General features: G+C 39.4%; 10 protein-coding genes across 10 annotated transcripts; 5 read left to right on the top strand and 5 right to left on the bottom strand.

Moving 5' to 3' along the window:
* Nucleotides 1-81: 81 nt before the first annotated feature.
* UME6 (DNA-binding transcriptional regulator UME6) lies at nt 82-2,601 on the top strand (the record flags this gene model as incomplete). The annotated part of the gene is made up of 1 exon (XM_018363633.1): nt 82-2,601. The coding sequence occupies one exon, from the start codon at nt 82-84 to the stop codon at nt 2,599-2,601; it is 2,520 nt and encodes an 839-aa protein (XP_018223762.1).
* Nucleotides 2,602-2,889: 288 nt separating this feature from the next.
* On the bottom strand, nt 2,890-5,547 carry EBS1 (Ebs1p; the record flags this gene model as incomplete). The annotated part of the gene is made up of 1 exon (XM_018363632.1): nt 2,890-5,547. The coding sequence occupies one exon, from the start codon at nt 5,545-5,547 to the stop codon at nt 2,890-2,892; it is 2,658 nt and encodes an 885-aa protein (XP_018223761.1).
* Nucleotides 5,548-6,093: 546 nt separating this feature from the next.
* Nucleotides 6,094-8,271, bottom strand: MSC2 (metal cation transporter MSC2; the record flags this gene model as incomplete). The annotated part of the gene is made up of 1 exon (XM_018363631.1): nt 6,094-8,271. One exon carries the CDS (start codon nt 8,269-8,271, stop codon nt 6,094-6,096), a length of 2,178 nt encoding a protein of 725 aa, XP_018223760.1.
* Nucleotides 8,272-8,474: 203 nt separating this feature from the next.
* On the bottom strand, nt 8,475-9,464 carry COQ4 (ubiquinone biosynthesis protein COQ4; the record flags this gene model as incomplete). Its single annotated transcript, XM_018363630.1, has 1 exon — nt 8,475-9,464. The coding sequence occupies one exon, from the start codon at nt 9,462-9,464 to the stop codon at nt 8,475-8,477; it is 990 nt and encodes a 329-aa protein (XP_018223759.1).
* Nucleotides 9,465-9,656: 192 nt separating this feature from the next.
* Nucleotides 9,657-10,712, top strand: RAV2 (Rav2p; the record flags this gene model as incomplete). Its single annotated transcript, XM_018363629.1, has 1 exon — nt 9,657-10,712. The coding sequence occupies one exon, from the start codon at nt 9,657-9,659 to the stop codon at nt 10,710-10,712; it is 1,056 nt and encodes a 351-aa protein (XP_018223758.1).
* Nucleotides 10,713-10,793: 81 nt separating this feature from the next.
* Nucleotides 10,794-11,303, bottom strand: SPC19 (Spc19p; the record flags this gene model as incomplete). Its single annotated transcript, XM_018363628.1, has 1 exon — nt 10,794-11,303. One exon carries the CDS (start codon nt 11,301-11,303, stop codon nt 10,794-10,796), a length of 510 nt encoding a protein of 169 aa, XP_018223757.1.
* Nucleotides 11,304-11,539: 236 nt separating this feature from the next.
* VPS64 (Vps64p) lies at nt 11,540-13,366 on the top strand (the record flags this gene model as incomplete). Its single annotated transcript, XM_018363627.1, has 1 exon — nt 11,540-13,366. The coding sequence occupies one exon, from the start codon at nt 11,540-11,542 to the stop codon at nt 13,364-13,366; it is 1,827 nt and encodes a 608-aa protein (XP_018223756.1).
* A 296-nt stretch (nt 13,367-13,662) lies between these two features.
* On the top strand, nt 13,663-15,099 carry RKM2 (protein-lysine N-methyltransferase; the record flags this gene model as incomplete). Its single annotated transcript, XM_018363626.1, has 1 exon — nt 13,663-15,099. One exon carries the CDS (start codon nt 13,663-13,665, stop codon nt 15,097-15,099), a length of 1,437 nt encoding a protein of 478 aa, XP_018223755.1.
* Nucleotides 15,100-15,235: 136 nt separating this feature from the next.
* Nucleotides 15,236-16,402, bottom strand: CBS2 (Cbs2p; the record flags this gene model as incomplete). The annotated part of the gene is made up of 1 exon (XM_018363625.1): nt 15,236-16,402. One exon carries the CDS (start codon nt 16,400-16,402, stop codon nt 15,236-15,238), a length of 1,167 nt encoding a protein of 388 aa, XP_018223754.1.
* A 218-nt stretch (nt 16,403-16,620) lies between these two features.
* Nucleotides 16,621-17,337, top strand: CAB5 (putative dephospho-CoA kinase; the record flags this gene model as incomplete). The annotated part of the gene is made up of 1 exon (XM_018363624.1): nt 16,621-17,337. The coding sequence occupies one exon, from the start codon at nt 16,621-16,623 to the stop codon at nt 17,335-17,337; it is 717 nt and encodes a 238-aa protein (XP_018223753.1).
* Between the last annotated feature and the right edge of the window lie 40 nt (nt 17,338-17,377).

Here is a 17,377-nt window from a genome sequence, read left to right as displayed (position 1 = left end):
AAAGAAGCGCCCACCCTCGCACAGCACACAGGAACTACGACACCACCGCATCCGAAAGACTTGCATGGCCCCCACCCTACAATGCTAGACAAGGCGCCCCCTCAAAGCAAGCGCATAGACGAATCCAACGCGGCGGCCTCTTTGCTCTCGATGGAAACAACCGCCAACAACCACCACTACGAGCCCCCCCGCCCACTGATGGCAAACAGCAGCCAGGACGCAAGAGTGCGCACAGAGGACGACGGCGGCGACGAGACGAATTCGCGCCATCCTACCATCTCCAGCGCCAGCATCGAGTCTGTCAAGACTACATACGATGAAAACCCTCTGCTGTCCATCATGAAGTCGACGTGTGCGCCCAACAACACTCCCGTGCACACTCCGTCTGGCTCGCCGAGTCTGCAAGTCCAGGGCGGAAACGATGCTAAAGACGGCGACAACTCCAATGGAAAGGACGTTGCCGCTGCCGCTGCTAGCTTCCAAGTCCGTCGTAACAGCGACAACGCTCCCCACACTGCCGCCAGCCCGCATGCGCCCTCCAATACTCCCTCTGGAGTCAGCTCTTTGTGCAATAGTCGGCCCATGCAGCCCAACGTATTACAGGTCTCTAACGCTGTCCAGCCGCGGCGTCACGCTAATAACGACGTTGTCTTTCCTTATTCCTCCTCTGCCTCCAATAGCAACAATCCTGCCTCTACTACTGTTGTCGGCGGCGCCAAAGAAAAAATAAATTTGCCGCCACCACCAGCCATTTCTTCCCCCGTTACCACCGCTGTTGGCTCGGGCTCGGGCTCGGGCATGCGTTCCCGCACAGGATCACAGAATTTGCCGCCCATCAATAGCGCCCACAAGGACGACGGCAAGAACACCAACTCGCCACTGTCGATCCTTGGCAGGAAGAACAGCAGCAATAGTAACAACGACGGCAAATCATTTCACGGCTCGGAGTCGAGAGGCTCCTCCAGCAATAACGAGAACGGCGGCTTTTTGCGCGGCGAAACTAAGCGCGGCGGTAATTCTCCAAATGACTCTAAAGCTCAGCATAGTGATGCGGATGATCAGTATGCCATGGGCGTGGCTCCTCGAAACTTCTATTTCAACAAGGATAGGGAAATCACCGATCCGAATGTAAAACTCGACGAGAATGACTCTAAAGTCAACATTTCGTTCTGGCTGAACTCAAAATATAGGGACGAAGCTTACTCTTTAAACGAATCGACCTCCAACAACATCAGTTCGAGCGCAGATACGCCCGCTAATTCTCGTCACACTAACAATAGCTCTTCTGTGCCCAGCAGAAATAATTTTCAACATTTCAGATTCAACCAAATTCCCTCCCAACCCCCGACATCTGCATCCTCATTTACAAGCAATAACAACAACAACAACAACAACAACAACAATAACCAACGGAATACCATTAATCGTGGGGAAGACCCGTTTGCCACTTCATCAAGACCATCCACCGGGTTCTTCTACGGTGATTTACCAAACCGTAATAACAAGAACAGCCCCTTCCATCCAAATGAGCCTTACGTCCCGCCACCTCCACCCAAATACATCAATTCCAAGCTAGACGGGTTGAGATCAAGATTGCTACTTGGCCCAAATTCTGCATCTTCTTCTACTAAACTGGACGATGACTTGGGTACTGCCGCAGCTGTGCTTTCGAACATGAGATCATCTCCGTATAGAAGTCACGATAAACCCATTTCGAACGTCAATAATAACAATAAAAACACAAATACACTCACTGTGCCAACTAGTAGGCCTCATTCATCATCTTTCCCATCCAAGGGGGTTCTAAGACCAATACTATTACGTATTCATAACTCCGAACAACAGCCAATTTTCGAGAGCAATAATTCAACAGCCGTGTCTGATGAAGACCAGGATTTGTCACATTATTATCTTCACCCCTCTCAAAATTCAAATTCTAAAAAAGTCCTAGACCCAACTTTTGAGTCAAGAGCCAGACAAGTTACTTGGAACAAAAATGGTAAGCGAATAGATAGACGACTATCAGCACCAGAACAGCAACAACAACTGGAAGAACCTGATTTGAAAAGATCAAGAAGATCAGTTGGCAATGGAAGATCCACGAGCCAAAATAATAGTGATTATAACTCGCTTGGCGAATCCCCAACTTCCTCTGCTCCTTCTTCTCCTTCTCTGAAAGCGTCGTCTTCAAGCTTGGCATATGGCCCAGAATATTCTAATGCCGATTCACCAGATACCAGTAAATCTAAAGGGAAGACGACCAAGGCAAAATCCAAATCAAAACAATCCTCAAAAAAAAGATCAAACAATAACAGTTCCAAATCAAAGGCAAACGACTCGCAAGAAATGAACAACACCGCTTCCTCTGCAGCCGCTCAAGGTACAAGATCTCGTACTGGTTGCTGGATTTGTAGGTTAAGAAAAAAAAAATGTACCGAAGAAAGACCCAACTGTTTCAATTGTGAGAGATTGAAACTGGACTGCCATTATGATGCGTTCAAGCCGGATTTCGTATCCGATCCAAAGAAGAAACAAATGAAATTAGAGGAGATTAAGAAGAAAACAAAGGAAGCTAAAAGAAGAGCAATGAAAAAAAAGTGATTGTCAGAAAACAGGAAAAAAAAACGTCAGAAACCGCGGGGAAAACACTGGAAAAGAAAATCATCTATTATGGCAGCAAAGAAAAGACTGTACATAATAATAACAGTAACAATAATATACATACATACGTACGTAATACCATGTAATTTGAAAGACTTTTAAAAGAAGTTATACACCAGCTTACACGTACAGCCCGATTGGCTGTATAAAGATAAACAGATACATAAGTATTTCTTAAAATCATTCCTTTAGAAAAAAAATTTAAAAAGCTATGATAGAAAAAAAGCATTAAAACACATCGTTATGACCACTTCCCTTCATAGTGCCTGTAGTATCTTGTGGGCCATACGGAAATTGCACATACTTCCCCGGTTCTTGCTGCATGGGCTGCTGAAACAGTTGCTGTTGCGGTTGTGTATACACTGGTGAGGCGGCACTCTGGTTTTGGCTGCCCATCCAAGTTGGATTCAAAAAGTTCCTTGAATTCAATGCGCATATTTCATTTTGCCATTGTGAATCATGTGCATTAAATGGCAGCGCTACCCCTTGGCTTTGTTGGTTCAAAAAATTGTAAGGATATGATACTGATGCCGATGAAGGCATCATGGGACTTGGATAGGAGGAGTTTATCGAGGACATTGCTGGAGGTTGTTGATACACATGTCTCTGCGTCGAACTTTGAACCTGCTGTTGATGATAAATATCATTAATTGGTGTTTGTTCGTTTAGTCCTTGCATGGATTCAACAAATGATTTTTCCAAATGTTCYGTTTGCACAGAGGATATGATACTATTCAAATTAAAGGATGATCCACTTGCGGGGGTTGAAATAGATGAAGAAGTGGCTGCGCTGTTGTAATCAGCAGATAAATTCGCAACGGTTTCATCGGGTCTTTGATCGCTTACTTCAATCTCCAGCATATTTGAGATCATCTTATTTCCTGTTATTATCCCACTGGGTTTGACGTCAAACGTATCCGGTGCCATAGGTACAGATGAGCCACTGTAACCCATAATCGGGGTAGAAGGATTTAAGCTGCTGTTCCTCATTTGCCTTTCCAAATCAGCCATGGAGATCGACCCATTCGTAACAGAAGTTTTGGTCTTTGTTCGCGACTTAGTCCTTTCGATTAGCTCCTTTGGTGACCTTGTGTTGGATTTAACATTCTCTCTGAATCCGATTTTTTTGTTAAAGATATAGCGCGATTTGTCATCTGACCATTCCACCCCGCATTTATTTTCTGCCAGTAGCTTATAACTCGAATTCACGATAGCTTGCAATCTTAATAGCATTTCGGAAGATGCAGGTTCTTTATCACACAATGGAGGATCTCCAATTAATCTATCAAACTTACTGTCCATGTGAATTATCTCCTCATAATCTTCAAAGTCGGATAGTTGAAAATTCATAAATGATAGACCCTTCACCATCAAATCTTCTTCAAACCAGTACGTTCTTTTGGGGTGGCGACCCGTTATGTTGAAAGAAAGGCTTGGCTTGTTTTTCATGATATCGTTAACCAAGTATGCCAAGGAATTAACAAACTCTATATCAGTTTCACAATATTGTAATACTATTGGGTTTGATTTTATCCAGCAATTGATAACTCTTACCATACCTAATATTTCGGGAACCTCGACATTTTCACTCCATGACTCCTTGACAATATCGTTTAAAATGTGACCAATGAATCTGAAAACGAATTTTAGATAATCCAACTCATTGGTACGTAAATCTTGTAAACCATTTATGTCTGCGTCGGGACGCCTTTTCAGTAATAAGTGGAATCCACCAATCGTAATAATCAGATTCTTAAAAATGGTTTGTACATTTTTCAAATATCTTGTTGACATGGTCTCATAAAGCACTGCTTCCAAATGTTTTAATTTAATACCATTATTTAGTTGGTTAGACTTCGTATCGTCTCTCCAACTATTAGGCGACCAAACTGATCCAAGAAGGCCCAGATAATAAAATTCCAATATCTCTTTATTAGGTGATTTCCATCCTTTAGATTCCTGTAAATAAGTGTTCATAATGGTAGCATGCAAATTGCGATTCAGGGAGCTTTTATTATCTACCATTATTGAATGGAAATTTTTGATGGACACAGGACTCGGCATCTTTGTCATCATGCCTTTAACAAACTCGTACATTGCAGGCCCCAAGTTCCCTGTTTGCAGAAATACCATTCCTGCTTGTGAATATGTTTCACCGGCGCCTGGTAATATCAATGAAGCTAAGTGAAAGTAACTCAGAGATTTTTTAAAAGTAGATGTGGGATATTTGTTTGAGAGTTCTTCAATGAGACTCTTGTAGCGATGCGCTGTTCCTAAAAATAACACGCAACGATGGAAAATAACCTGAATGAGCCGGGCGAATGGACACCCATTATCAAACGTATTCAACTCAACATTGATATCTCTCTTGATATCAGCTAACTTTAGGTCTTGAACAATTTTATTCGGCAAAAGTACAGATATATCATATCTTTTATAGATTGTGTTTATAATGTTGAAATAAAAGTTCTGGACCGTTTTGAAAAACTTCAGCATCTTGGAATTCATCTTTCTAAATTCAATAAATCTGGCTTGTTGCTTTTGGTTCTCTTTCTTGAAAAGGATATAGTTTCTCCACATCTGAAACCATTTAAATATTGGATAATGCACATTTTCCCAGGAAAAATCTATAATCGAAAGAACCTTTCCGTTTTCAAGGGAAACAGGATCAACTACTCTTGAATTTTTGGATAAATGAAAAGCATATTCGGACTCAATGGATGAGACGACAATGCCATTTAACTTCGAATGGACAAATGCCAAGAACCCATTCAGTAGTGCATAATCTTGAAATAATTGATTCGATTCTAATATGCTGTTCAACTGACTTTTTATACCATCAAAAGCGGCAGGAATATCTTCTGTTTGGGTATCCGATAGTTCCATTTAATGAAATATGATATATTTGAAAAGAATATACGCCTGGCGACGTGTATGCGAAAGATTGGTGAAAAGGGAGTGGATTTACAAGTTTCCAAAGGTCTTATTCTTCTTATATTGAATAGCTTTGTCTAACTCTTGCTTAATAATCTTTAATTCGATGACGTCTTGAATTGAATGATCTCTTTACATATATGATTCCTAAAGACTCTTTTTCATAAGAAAACAAACATCCAAGATATATGGAAAGGAAAAAAAACAAATTTAGAGGATTTCTCCTTGGAGGCAATGGATGCTGCTGATCGAAAGCTGATTGTTTTATTGATTCTTTCACCAGTTTTGACTGTAACTTCGGATAGCATCTTTTCCATCGTTAGAAGTATTTTTTTTGTTTTTGTTTTATCGTGAAACGTGATTAGTATAGGCAACAAACTAATATCTACATTTGATATTTTTGGGTATTATAAGTCTATTAAGGGCATTCTTAGAATGTCGTTTATGTATATGGTATTCGTGTAAAATTTATATAAGGATATGCAGGACAAAAAAATGTCAATTCGCTATGGATTGTAGAGGTAGAGAACTGGGGCTCGTGGTCGAAACTGTATTCATTGAAGTAGCGCGACACCAGCAGGTAGAGTTCTGAACCTCAACTTGTACCCATGCTTTGATCCCCACATTTTCAAATATCTTTTCGGCTCTTTTCTTGATGATTGTCGAATTTTCGCCTTCTGCGTACTGTACATGAATGTACCCTACCAAAGTCGGCTTTATTTGTGGTTGGTTAGTATGATCATGTTGTTGCTCGTGCCCATGACCTTGTTCATGAGAGTGCGTGTGACCATGAGAATGAGAATGCCCGGAGCTACCTGACTCCGTAGGCCAAAACCTGGGGGTTGTGTAACCAGTAATACCTGGTGTCGTTGATATTTGGTTCAGCGCGCTTTTCACTATGTTATGCTTTTTATCGTCTAATTTTAGTAAAATATTTGAGGCAGTCGATTTCAGTAAGGGCAGAGCACTTAGTAAGATTAAAGAACCAATCAATAAAGAAGCGATGGGGTCAAAGATTGGCCAGTGTGTCAGTTTAATCAATAACGTAGAAATAACCACCCCGACAGAACCTAATGTATCTGCCAATATGTGTAAGAAAATGCCCTTCATATTCTCGTTATCCGTACCACCATGATCATGAGCACCGTGGTCGAATGCAAATAAACCGACAAGGTTGACTAACAAACCCAACGTGGCAACAACTAAAAGCTCATTTGTTGCATGTAGATGAATGGGGTTAAAGATTCTTTCAAGGGCCTCCACAAAGATACCGCATACAATACCTAGTAAAAGAACACCATTAGTGAAACCAGCCAGAGTGCCAAGGTAATTCAAGCCGAAGGGAAACTTATCACTTGCGGGTTTCTTGGTCAATATTCCAGCAATTAAACCCAACAATAAAGAAGTGCAGTCTAAAGCCATATGTAATGAGTCAGATAATAAACCTAATGACTTGGAACGAAAAGAGTACAATAATTGAACAAACATAAAGGCAGTGTTTAATAATAGGAAAGAAAAAATGGACCTTGTATCCTTGTTTAAAGCCATCTGTCTAAATATACTTTCATTTTCAAGTGATGTCGAATCACACGTATGAGAATGACAATGCGCATGATTAAGAGAATGCGAATCTGCCTCTATGCTGGAAGAAGAAGAAATACATTCTGCCACTATGACAAAAAGTAAACTCAGCAAATCTGTCTTCTTGGAAGAAGTAACCTCATTAAACGATAAAAAATGTACTATAATAGCCATTGTTCCAGTTAATAGAATGGTGAACCTTGTCAACCAAAAGTGAGAAATCACGTAATTTATCCCAAACTTATGACGATGCTCCGCTTCGTGAATCTCTTTTTCTTGATTCACATCTTCTGCGAACAAATCTTTTAAAGATAGGAAGAAGATAGACAAACATCCAAAAAATACAAACACCATCAACAACTGGATGTTATAAGTATTGTTTATTATAGTCGTTAGGTACAAAAAAGTAAACGAAACAATCGGTAGTATAATCATCAGCGGAAACTTCTTGTTCCTGCCTACCAATTTCTGTGTGCCGCTGTCTTTAGATGCAACATCTACGTTATCCGATAAGGTCGATAGTAGCAGTGGTGATACGCATCTTAGCAAAACCACTAATAATGCATATGTAACCAAAGGCACAGAAAATTTATCCATATCACTCATACCAGACTCTAATGACGGATCAAAGCGCAGTATCACCAGTGTCATAACGATAAAGGGCACAAACATTTTTAGAATGGTTTTGAAGTCGAAAACAGTTTTCGATGAAGATTCAGTAGCAGCAGTTAAGCGCTTGATAATTGACAGAGAAATACATGTCGACTGAATTGGATGGAAAATGGTAGTCAGTATCGATATGAGGAAGATAGCAACAAATAAAACCCAATACTTCTTTCGGTTGGTGTAATTGACGAAATTGAAGTAGTACGCAAACAGGTTAAAAGATGAGGCGATAAATGTTGGAAGTAGAACCACTCTGATGATGTGGTCTGTGGTAAACGGAACCGGTCTTTGCCCATCTTGTTCCGCTGCTGATGTAGCTGTACTTATTAGATCATTATGGGAGGGTATGATCAGATTGCTGGATAGAATGATAGTTGGATACGATAGCAACAACGGCACTTTCGCCAGTAGTTCTTGCAGACCCATCATTCAACTTACCACGGGCTGACTGGACCACAAGTCGGACTTGTCCATAACCTTTAAAGTCAATATTAATAATAACCATCTTACTTTTCTTAAAAGACGGTCCACTGAAAGATCGCCTTGAACGAGCATCTTTTTGCCCAGTATCATACAAGAGCTATTTAAATAAAGATGATTCACTACATAAGTGGATGCGCAGGTGTCATCGCTCACACGTGTGTATTGTATTTGACGTCAAGCTCCTTTTTAAGGGCTGCACGCTTCTTCCTCATCGCTCTTAGATCTGGAGGAGGAGTTATTTGCAGTTCTTTTCTCAAGGCATCAACGTCCTTTTCTAGCATTTCTTCCCAGTACACGTTGATCAATGGCTTGCAACTTAGTCCTGTCCTGATGGCCCAGGGGAGGTATGTGTTGTATAACCTTTCCCGTTGCGCCTTTTTCAGCCGCAAAGGTGCAAGGATACCACCAAGAATGGCCATGGGAACCCCTAAATTGGCACCTTCGAGAGCCTTTATGGTGACCTCCCCTTCAATGATAATCGGCAAGTTGTTTAGAGCATGGTAGAAATCATGGCATTGTCTATACCTCTTAAAGATATACGCGTGCATGGGATCATCGATGAATTTGACAGGCGCTCTGGTGTCTGGAGAAACATTCTCCCTTTTCAACCATTGATAGTAAACGTACCCAAAAGTGTTATGCGGCAACTTGGCTAGCTTATCCATGTGTAAAATGTCCGCCGTAATATTGGGTTGCTCCTTCAGGATACGCCTCCCCGAGGGATCACTGAGCATTGTTTGCTTCAAATTCTCAAGAAAGACTGGCAGGGCAGTCGCCTCACCCAGCTGAACAATGTTATAACCATCTTCAGGATGGAAGAATGAGTTCCAGCCGGATATCGCGAACAGTAGCAGCTTCTCATACCGATAGAGGGGGACATGGCCTTCGTACCGGGGCTTCATTGGTCTACTATTAGCCAGAGCCATAATACGTGACTCGGTGCGTTCTTCAGCCTCTTTCGCATAGTCTACGTTCTTGTTATGTAAATCACCACGCTCCATGGCATCTGCCAATCTTGCTTCCTTACCAAACACTAGTGAACCCAAGCTGTATATTGCGGCTGTAGGGAGGAATATTCCACGACGTTGACATCTCACTGACCTTGCAGCAGTAGAACCTAGCATAGAACGTCCTAGCATCGTTTTTACTTGATCTCTTATGCCGTGCTACTTTGCTCCCCTTCTTTTTACAAACGCAAACTGTTTTTCTCTCAGAAGATAAATTAAATATATACAGAATGAATGAATGGAACAATTCGGGGCTGTTTGAACAATGAATGAAGATGTACAAGCAGCCACAGCAAACACAAGTAAAGCCGTTCGGATAGCAATATGAGTGTTGAGTTGTATCCAAATGACAGGTTTGGAGCAGCTGCCCAGTATGATGAGCATAAAGATGCCATGGCAGAATGTTCATGGGTCATCGAAGAGATTGTTAAACCACAACTGCCTAACATCATTGACAATTTCTCCAAATGTCTGGAAATGCTAGAGAGTGACCAGATATTTAAGATGCCCATATCCAATGGTATTCCCAACGAAAACAGCAAACAAAACGATTCACCGACGGTCAAGGGCGTCATCACGAGACAAGGTGAATATATCATTGATTTTCATATTATAGTAAAATTTCCACAGTTTCAAAGAGGCAAACAAGTTATGTTCCGGATGAATACCGGGTTGAATTTCTTACTTGTCCAGTTCAGTAAGATAATGACCCATTTGAAAAGTATACTAGAAATACTGAACCAGTTACAACTGGCCACCGATGTCAACGAGTTCGGGGATAAGTTTGACGTGGCGATGGAGCTACTAAATCATTCCCTAGCACTCTTACAAAATCCTCCAAGAGATCTGGTATTTCCAGAGGATAATAACTATGCCATGAAGGAAATGTTTCAGGATTGCTATTCAATCTGCGAATCCACGGCTCATATCCTGGGACTGGAACTAACGCTTTGTAAAAATGAGCTCTGCATTGAATTGCGGAATCTTATTAAAGTGACAAAGAAACCTTGGTGCGAAATTGATAATAGAACTGGCAAATCATTTTGTGACGATATAAGAAATCAAGTGACAAATGAAAGACAAAAAAATTTGTCTAAAATCCTTTCAGAAAATGGTGTGCAAGTCCAGGATTCCACCTTACTGAATCATTTGATCTCTTCTTTTCAAAGCGAAGCCATTACACTCCCAGAAGCCCAGGAACTACTAAGACGAGGCGTCACTTTCGATAATAGGGTAGTCATGGAATGTGAAAAGTTAATAGTATCCACAAGCGATCCAACTTTGATCAGTATAAGTGCCAAATTGAACAGTCTTAGAGCTACGATGACAAATCATCAAGCCAATTTGAATGCCAATAAACGATTACTTGCAACCAAGTAACTCGGTAGCAATGACAATAATATCAATAATTTATAATACACGCTTATATAAAAGATGGTAAGCCCTTTTCAGATAAGCTTCCTATTTCTGCTTAAGTGTTTGCAAATCTTCTTGCAATTGCTTTTTCTTCTCCTTTAATCTCTTCAATTCTTCTAATTCCTCATTAGTAGAAGATGCCATCATAACCACATCGGTACTAACATCAGCATCTCCACCTCCATCATCGCGACCCATGTCCGAATTATCAAGACCGTCGTTATCTTCTTCCATATTAATATTCTTCTTTAATCGTAAATCATTCAATTCATAAGTCTGCTGCAATGTATCCAGTTCTCTTTGCATTCTCCCCATAGACTTGCGTAATTTATCGCCCAACGTCCTAACAAGCGGCTCTACTTCTTCAATTAAATCCAATTTAGACCTCTCCACGTCATACTCGGGCACTAAACGGAAAACCCTCTTAGTTTGTAGCATCGTTGATGCAAGGTTCGTGCTAGGTTCATTTGCGTGCTTCAGAGATTCGACAGAATCTTTCAACACCGAAAGTGTACTCTCCAAAGCAAGCACACTCTGTTCCAGTGCATCCGCCATCGTTATTATATCTATCCCTCAATCTTTGTGCTGGTATGGTATGTAGCCTTATTTGTTTATTATTTGTATTTTTTCTCAATGCTAACTATTACGCACTCTGAAAACAAACTTCACAATGGCTTCAGTGATGAACGCGTATAACGACTAAATTGGAAACTAGATCTCACGGATAGTCACCTGTCTAACCAACTGGAAAAAGAACAAGAACGAACAAAATATAGAGTACTATCACTGGTATGGCGGAGCTGGAAAGAAGAAGAAGGCCTCCTCCGCAACTGCAACATTCTCCTTACGTTAGGGATCAATCCATCTCGCCAGGAATGACAAAGACTCCGCAAACTTCACCGCCGAAGAGGGCTATGGGGAGAACGAGATCAAACTCCAGAAGTAGCGGGTCCCGTTCAAATGCAGACATGGACCAATATACTATACCAACAGACCTAGATTCGTTACCTACCGCTTCACCCCCGCCTTCCGTCCATCAGGCGTCACAACAACAACAGCTCTCTCCCATATTGGCTAACAAAGCCCGCTCTCCATTCGATAACAGAAGTCAGAGTCAAAATGATAAGGCTTTAGAAACGTCTTCGGTGAAGCAGGTAGCGATTCCTATACACGCAATCCCTTCATCTGAATCGGGGGAATTGTCAAAACTCCAAAAAGATACAGCTGAGACATTACCTGAAATAGGATCATCCAATAGCCGCAAGAAGCATACTCATATAATCATACTAAAATCTTTAAATGCGACATTTGAAACCAAATTCCTTGTCGTACCATTTAAACCGGACGGGTTAAAATTAGGTCGACCAGTTACCAATAACTTAAACAAGAATGGGAAAACTTCAGCATCCAAAAGAGATTTGTTTTCACAACAAGTAAGGCCAGATAATGGAAACTTCGATTCCAGAGTCCTTTCTAGAAACCATGCTTGCTTAAGTTGTGATCCCACAACGGGGAAGATATACATCCGCGATCTCAAGTCTAGTAACGGGACTTTCGTTAATGGAGTTAAAATTGACCAAAATGATGTAGAGTTGAAAGTTGGCGATACTGTTGATTTAGGTACCGACATTGATACCAAATTTGAACATAGAAAAATTAGTGCGTACGTAGAAGAGATTTCGGTCATTCCTTTGATGAATACAGTGGCTGATTCGACGAGTTTGATGGCGAAGAAGCAGGAATTTGCTAATAAGGACGGTGATATTTCGACCGATATAAATGGAATAAAATTAGACAGAGCGCATCATACTCAACACATCCCGCTACGATCTCATTTAAATGAGAATTATACAGAAGCTGGTGTAACGTCTGCCACAACAGCCCAAAGGGCAGCTTTTGAAGCTGCCATGTTCGGAGATGTTAATAATATAGAACTAGATGACGATATCCTAGGATTAGAAACCGAGGTTCTCAGTGGGATTTTCATTAACAATTCTGCCGGAACAAGCATGAACTTAATAAATATGATAAAGACGTTAACTACTGAATTATCTTTAGAAAGTCAAGAAATGGAAAAACTACACTCCATGCAAAACTTTGTGACAAATTATACCGCAAACTTGGATTCTATAAACAAGCATATGATTGAAATGAATGAGAAGCATCTACTCAAGCTAAGCACGGCCTTACAGAAAACTCTTTCTGAAAACAATGACGCACTACTCAAAGAATCTGAAGATCAGTTAAAAGAGATGAATCAACAAAACAACAAAATCAAGTTTGCATGTAGTTTGAAAGAAAAGCAAAACAATGAAATACTTGAAGATCTAGAAAGTGAACTTAAGGATCTGAACGTCCAAATAGAAGAAGAGAGACAAAAAAATTCGACTTTAAAACATAGTAATTCAAGCAATAATATCAATAACGGAAATAACACCAAAGCCAAGTCAGAAGATTTAAAGGAAGACACAAAAGATAGTCAAGAGACGTTAGTTAGTACTGAAGAAGTAGGCATTGTCGAGAGCAATAAACCAAAAGTCGGTAAAGGAATGCTTTTCGGGATTATTGCTATTTCATTTGGATTAGCTGCAACAGCTGTTAAGCAATTGCCGCATTAATTCAAAAAATTGCTTTAAGCATAATCTATGCAAATAAAAAAGGTCCATGTGTTGTAGAAATAATGCAGGTCATATATTGTAAATAAGCACATATTCCACATATTTTGAATAATGTTCTACAGTTCCGCTTTACGTTTTAGTTTTTTTCTTCTTTTTTCAATCTCGACTGAACAAAATCAGGAATTTGAAAAATTATAAAATTTTGATATTTTCGCCAAATATATAAGCTCTATATCATTGAATATATAGTGAATACATCCCACTAGACCTTTAAAAATTGTATATTCATTTCTCAAATGGATGTAAAGATTTGTGCACTATTAGCGTGGCTGAAAAAATCTGATAGTTTTTATATAGCACCCAATATCAAAATCAATGATTCACCAGAATCGGGTAGAGGAATTGTCCTAAGCCATCATTCCATAAAAAAAAATGATATTATTATTTCAATACCAAGCTCAAAACAACTAAACTTCCACACAATACTGTATCATATTTCAAAATTTAACAATGATCTCAATATTTCCGGCGTCACAATTGATAGAGACCTGGCCGATCAAGAGAAGAACAGTGTCGGCGTCGGAAGCAGAGGCCCAATTGATCCGAGGTTTGAGTTATATTCTCAGTTGTCAAAAGAATATCTGCTAAATTTATCATCATTTCAACTGGTATCGTTATATATATTGGTGGAAAGATATCTGATACCCAAATGGACGCACAATAGAATAAATTCATATTGGAAACCGTTTTTTGACATATGGCCCACCAAAGAAGAGCTGAGATCCATACCAGCTATATGGAACTGTGATCCCAATTCTCAGAACCGCTCACTGATAGAATATCTACCGATGGCTGCACGAAACCATATGACTAGAATCAGCAAACTTGTCAGGGAAGATTGGGATGCCATTTCCGAGGTTGTTTTCGAATGGAATGAAATGTACGGCTCTATACTGGGAGTTGAAAATGCACCGATCTATACCAATGATGAATTATTTTCCTTGTTTCTACATGTTTACTTTACTATAAATTCAAGATGCCTCTATGCTGAAATTCCAGTGAAAAGAAATGACCGCTTGAGCAATTTTACTATGGTACCGTATGTTGATTTTCTCAATCACACTTGCGAGGTAGATTTGCATTGCTATCCTCAGTTGGATACTTTATTAAGGTCGGAAGCAAACGAGAATATTGGCATTGGGCAATTTAGCATTAGATGCGGCGAGCGTCTGTACAACAATATCAATGAGGAGCTCTTTTTGAATTATGGTGCACATTCTAACGACTTTTTATTAAGTGAGTATGGGTTCGTAGTGAATGAAAATGAGTGGAACTACCTAGACATCTCGAACGATGTTATCGAATTGATAAACGATGATAAAATGGAAGTCCAAACATTTCTATCAAAACACGATTATTGGGGCGACTATACAATCAACAAGAATGAAATCAGCTATAGGATAATAGTGGCATTAAGCTATTACGTAACTAGAGATGAAAGGAGAGTTCAGAAATTTACTGAAGGCTATATATCAGAGGACTACTTTAAACCAAAAATTACTCCAGTTTTGAAAATGTTATTAACTTCTTTAGTTGCGACTTATACAAAGACTCTAAATCAACTAGAAAAAAAAGCAAATACCGCTGAAGATAAGCTGTGTTTACAGAACATAATCACCATTTACAAAGGTTATATAAGAATTCTTACACATCATTTAAATAACCATGATTAATGATTGTGAGTGACGAGCAATAAATATACAGTTCGATTAAGAATACATGCACTTGCTTTAAGTAAGCAAAAGTAGGCGGAAACTATTTATATACATATTTATATTGATGTCTATTATTTATATGTACAAGAAAAATTTACAAATAATGATAATCTAATGCTTTTTGCTTGGTAATTGACTGCTTCCCTTTGACTAAAGTCAAAATCATTTCGTTCCACCTGCAATCACATTTTTTGTACTTGGCAAGTGCAACAAAATATCCGTTAAGTTCGTCAATATTTGTATGATTCAATTGCTCCAAAGATCGAGCCAATTTGGCGCGCTTGTTTCCGTTCACTTTCAAGTCTCTCATGATTAAGTTGAATATTCTTTCTTTTTCGAAAATAATAGAGTAGTTTGGATAATTCTTTAATGATGGGTAGGATTGATCAATGACAAATAATTGTTCATTTATTAACTTGTGAATTGTATCTTGTGCCCCGGCTATTTTTAGCAGCTCCTTTTTGTATGTACAATCATACACTGCTAGTAGTGGCTCAATGGAACTTTCCAACATCAAGTTTTCTAATGCGACGAAGAACAAATCGTGAAAACTATGAACATGCAAATCAAAATTGATCAATCTCGAACCAATCCTGGGCCGCAGTTTGGCCATTTCTTTAAACAGCTTATTAAATGGGGTTTCCTTTTCATTTGTAGGTCTGTCGCCGATCAGAGGAAGATCTGTATTGCGACCAGCGCCGCCCAATGAAGGAAAATCATCAATCTTAGCCAAATGAAACTGTATTCTTTTTTTTGTGTCAATTGATAACTGAAATTCTTGATGGATAGTACCAACCTCAACTGGTGATGTAAACCCCATGAACAAGTTTGGTCTCGTTTGCGCAGACCGCCATCGGTATCTATGCATATATTCTAGTAAATTTAAACTTGGATTCAAAAGTAAAATGTTGGTCTCAGGTGTCAAAGATTTACTATATTTCGAAAGTTGGGCGGTTATGAACTTTGAAGATTTATCAGAAATTATTAGATTTTCAATCGGGGCAATTTCACCATTGTTTAGAATAGGCGGAACACATGATGCCATAAACTGTCTGTGATGAATTTCTTTATTATTATTATTCGATTTGACAATAATTTTGGAGTCATTGTCAAGAAACCTATTCAATTTCTTCTGATCGTTCAAGAGAAGGACAACTAAGGGAACTTTAGGTTGACTCGGGAGTTGTGCAATTCTTAATGCTAGTAAATATGACATGGGAGAATTCCCTAGGGAGTAGACCCTAGGTATTGGACTTGACATTGTTGTATGTTGGTCTTCAAATTCTCCGTGTTACGAGAGTACAAGTTATTCTTTAATGTGCATTAAATATGATTTAAACTTTGCTAGACTTTTTCTTTTTTTTTTTTTATTTTTTATTTTTACCTTTGTTTTAATTAGAATGGGGGAATAGGTGGTACAATAATAACAACCACTAAGGAATACTGTCGTGAGGTTGGCAGAGGAAGGAAGGTCGAGGAATGCTAGTAGTGGGGTTAACAGGTGGAATTGCTTGTGGTAAAAGCACAGTGTCAAGGAGACTAAGAGATAAATACAAATTACCGATTGTAGATGCGGACAAGATTGCTAGGCAAGTAGTCGAGCCAGGCCAAAACGCATATGATCAGATTGTATCATTCTTTAAAGAAAAAATACCTGATTTATTATTAGAGGATGGGCATTTGAATCGCGCAGCCCTGGGGAAGTGGGTCTTCAGCCATGAGGAGGACTTGAAAGCCTTGAACGGTGTAACACATCCAGCTATAAGGCATGCAATGTTTAGGGAGATTGGATACTACTACCTGAAAGGATATAGAATGTGCGTGTTAGACGTACCGCTCCTATTCGAAGGTAACCTGGATTCTATGTGTGGAGTTACTGTAAGCGTAGTTTGTAAACAAGAACTGCAATTAGAAAGATTACTGATTAGGAATCCAGAACTCAGTGAAGAAGATGCGAAAAACAGGCTTCGTAATCAAATGAGTACAGAGGAGAAAATGGCTAGGTCAGATTATATTCTGCAAAATGACACCACATTGGTCGATTTATACGAACAAATAGAAAGCGTCATCAAAAGGATTCAACCAAGTAAATTGAGAACTATTTTGGAGTACTTCCCACCTTTCGGTATTGCAAGTGCTAGTAGTATCATTATGTCCAGATTGCTGATGAAAAAGCTTCAGAGTAAGAAGACCTAATGGGCGTAGGTAGATCTTCAATAATTACATTACATAAATA

The sequence above is a fragment of the Saccharomyces eubayanus genome, chromosome II, assembly GCF_001298625.1.
Source record: "Saccharomyces eubayanus strain FM1318 chromosome II, whole genome shotgun sequence".
In the NCBI taxonomy this organism is placed as follows: Eukaryota; Fungi; Ascomycota; class Saccharomycetes; order Saccharomycetales; family Saccharomycetaceae; genus Saccharomyces; species Saccharomyces eubayanus.
This window is presented reverse-complemented; position numbering and strand designations above follow the sequence as displayed.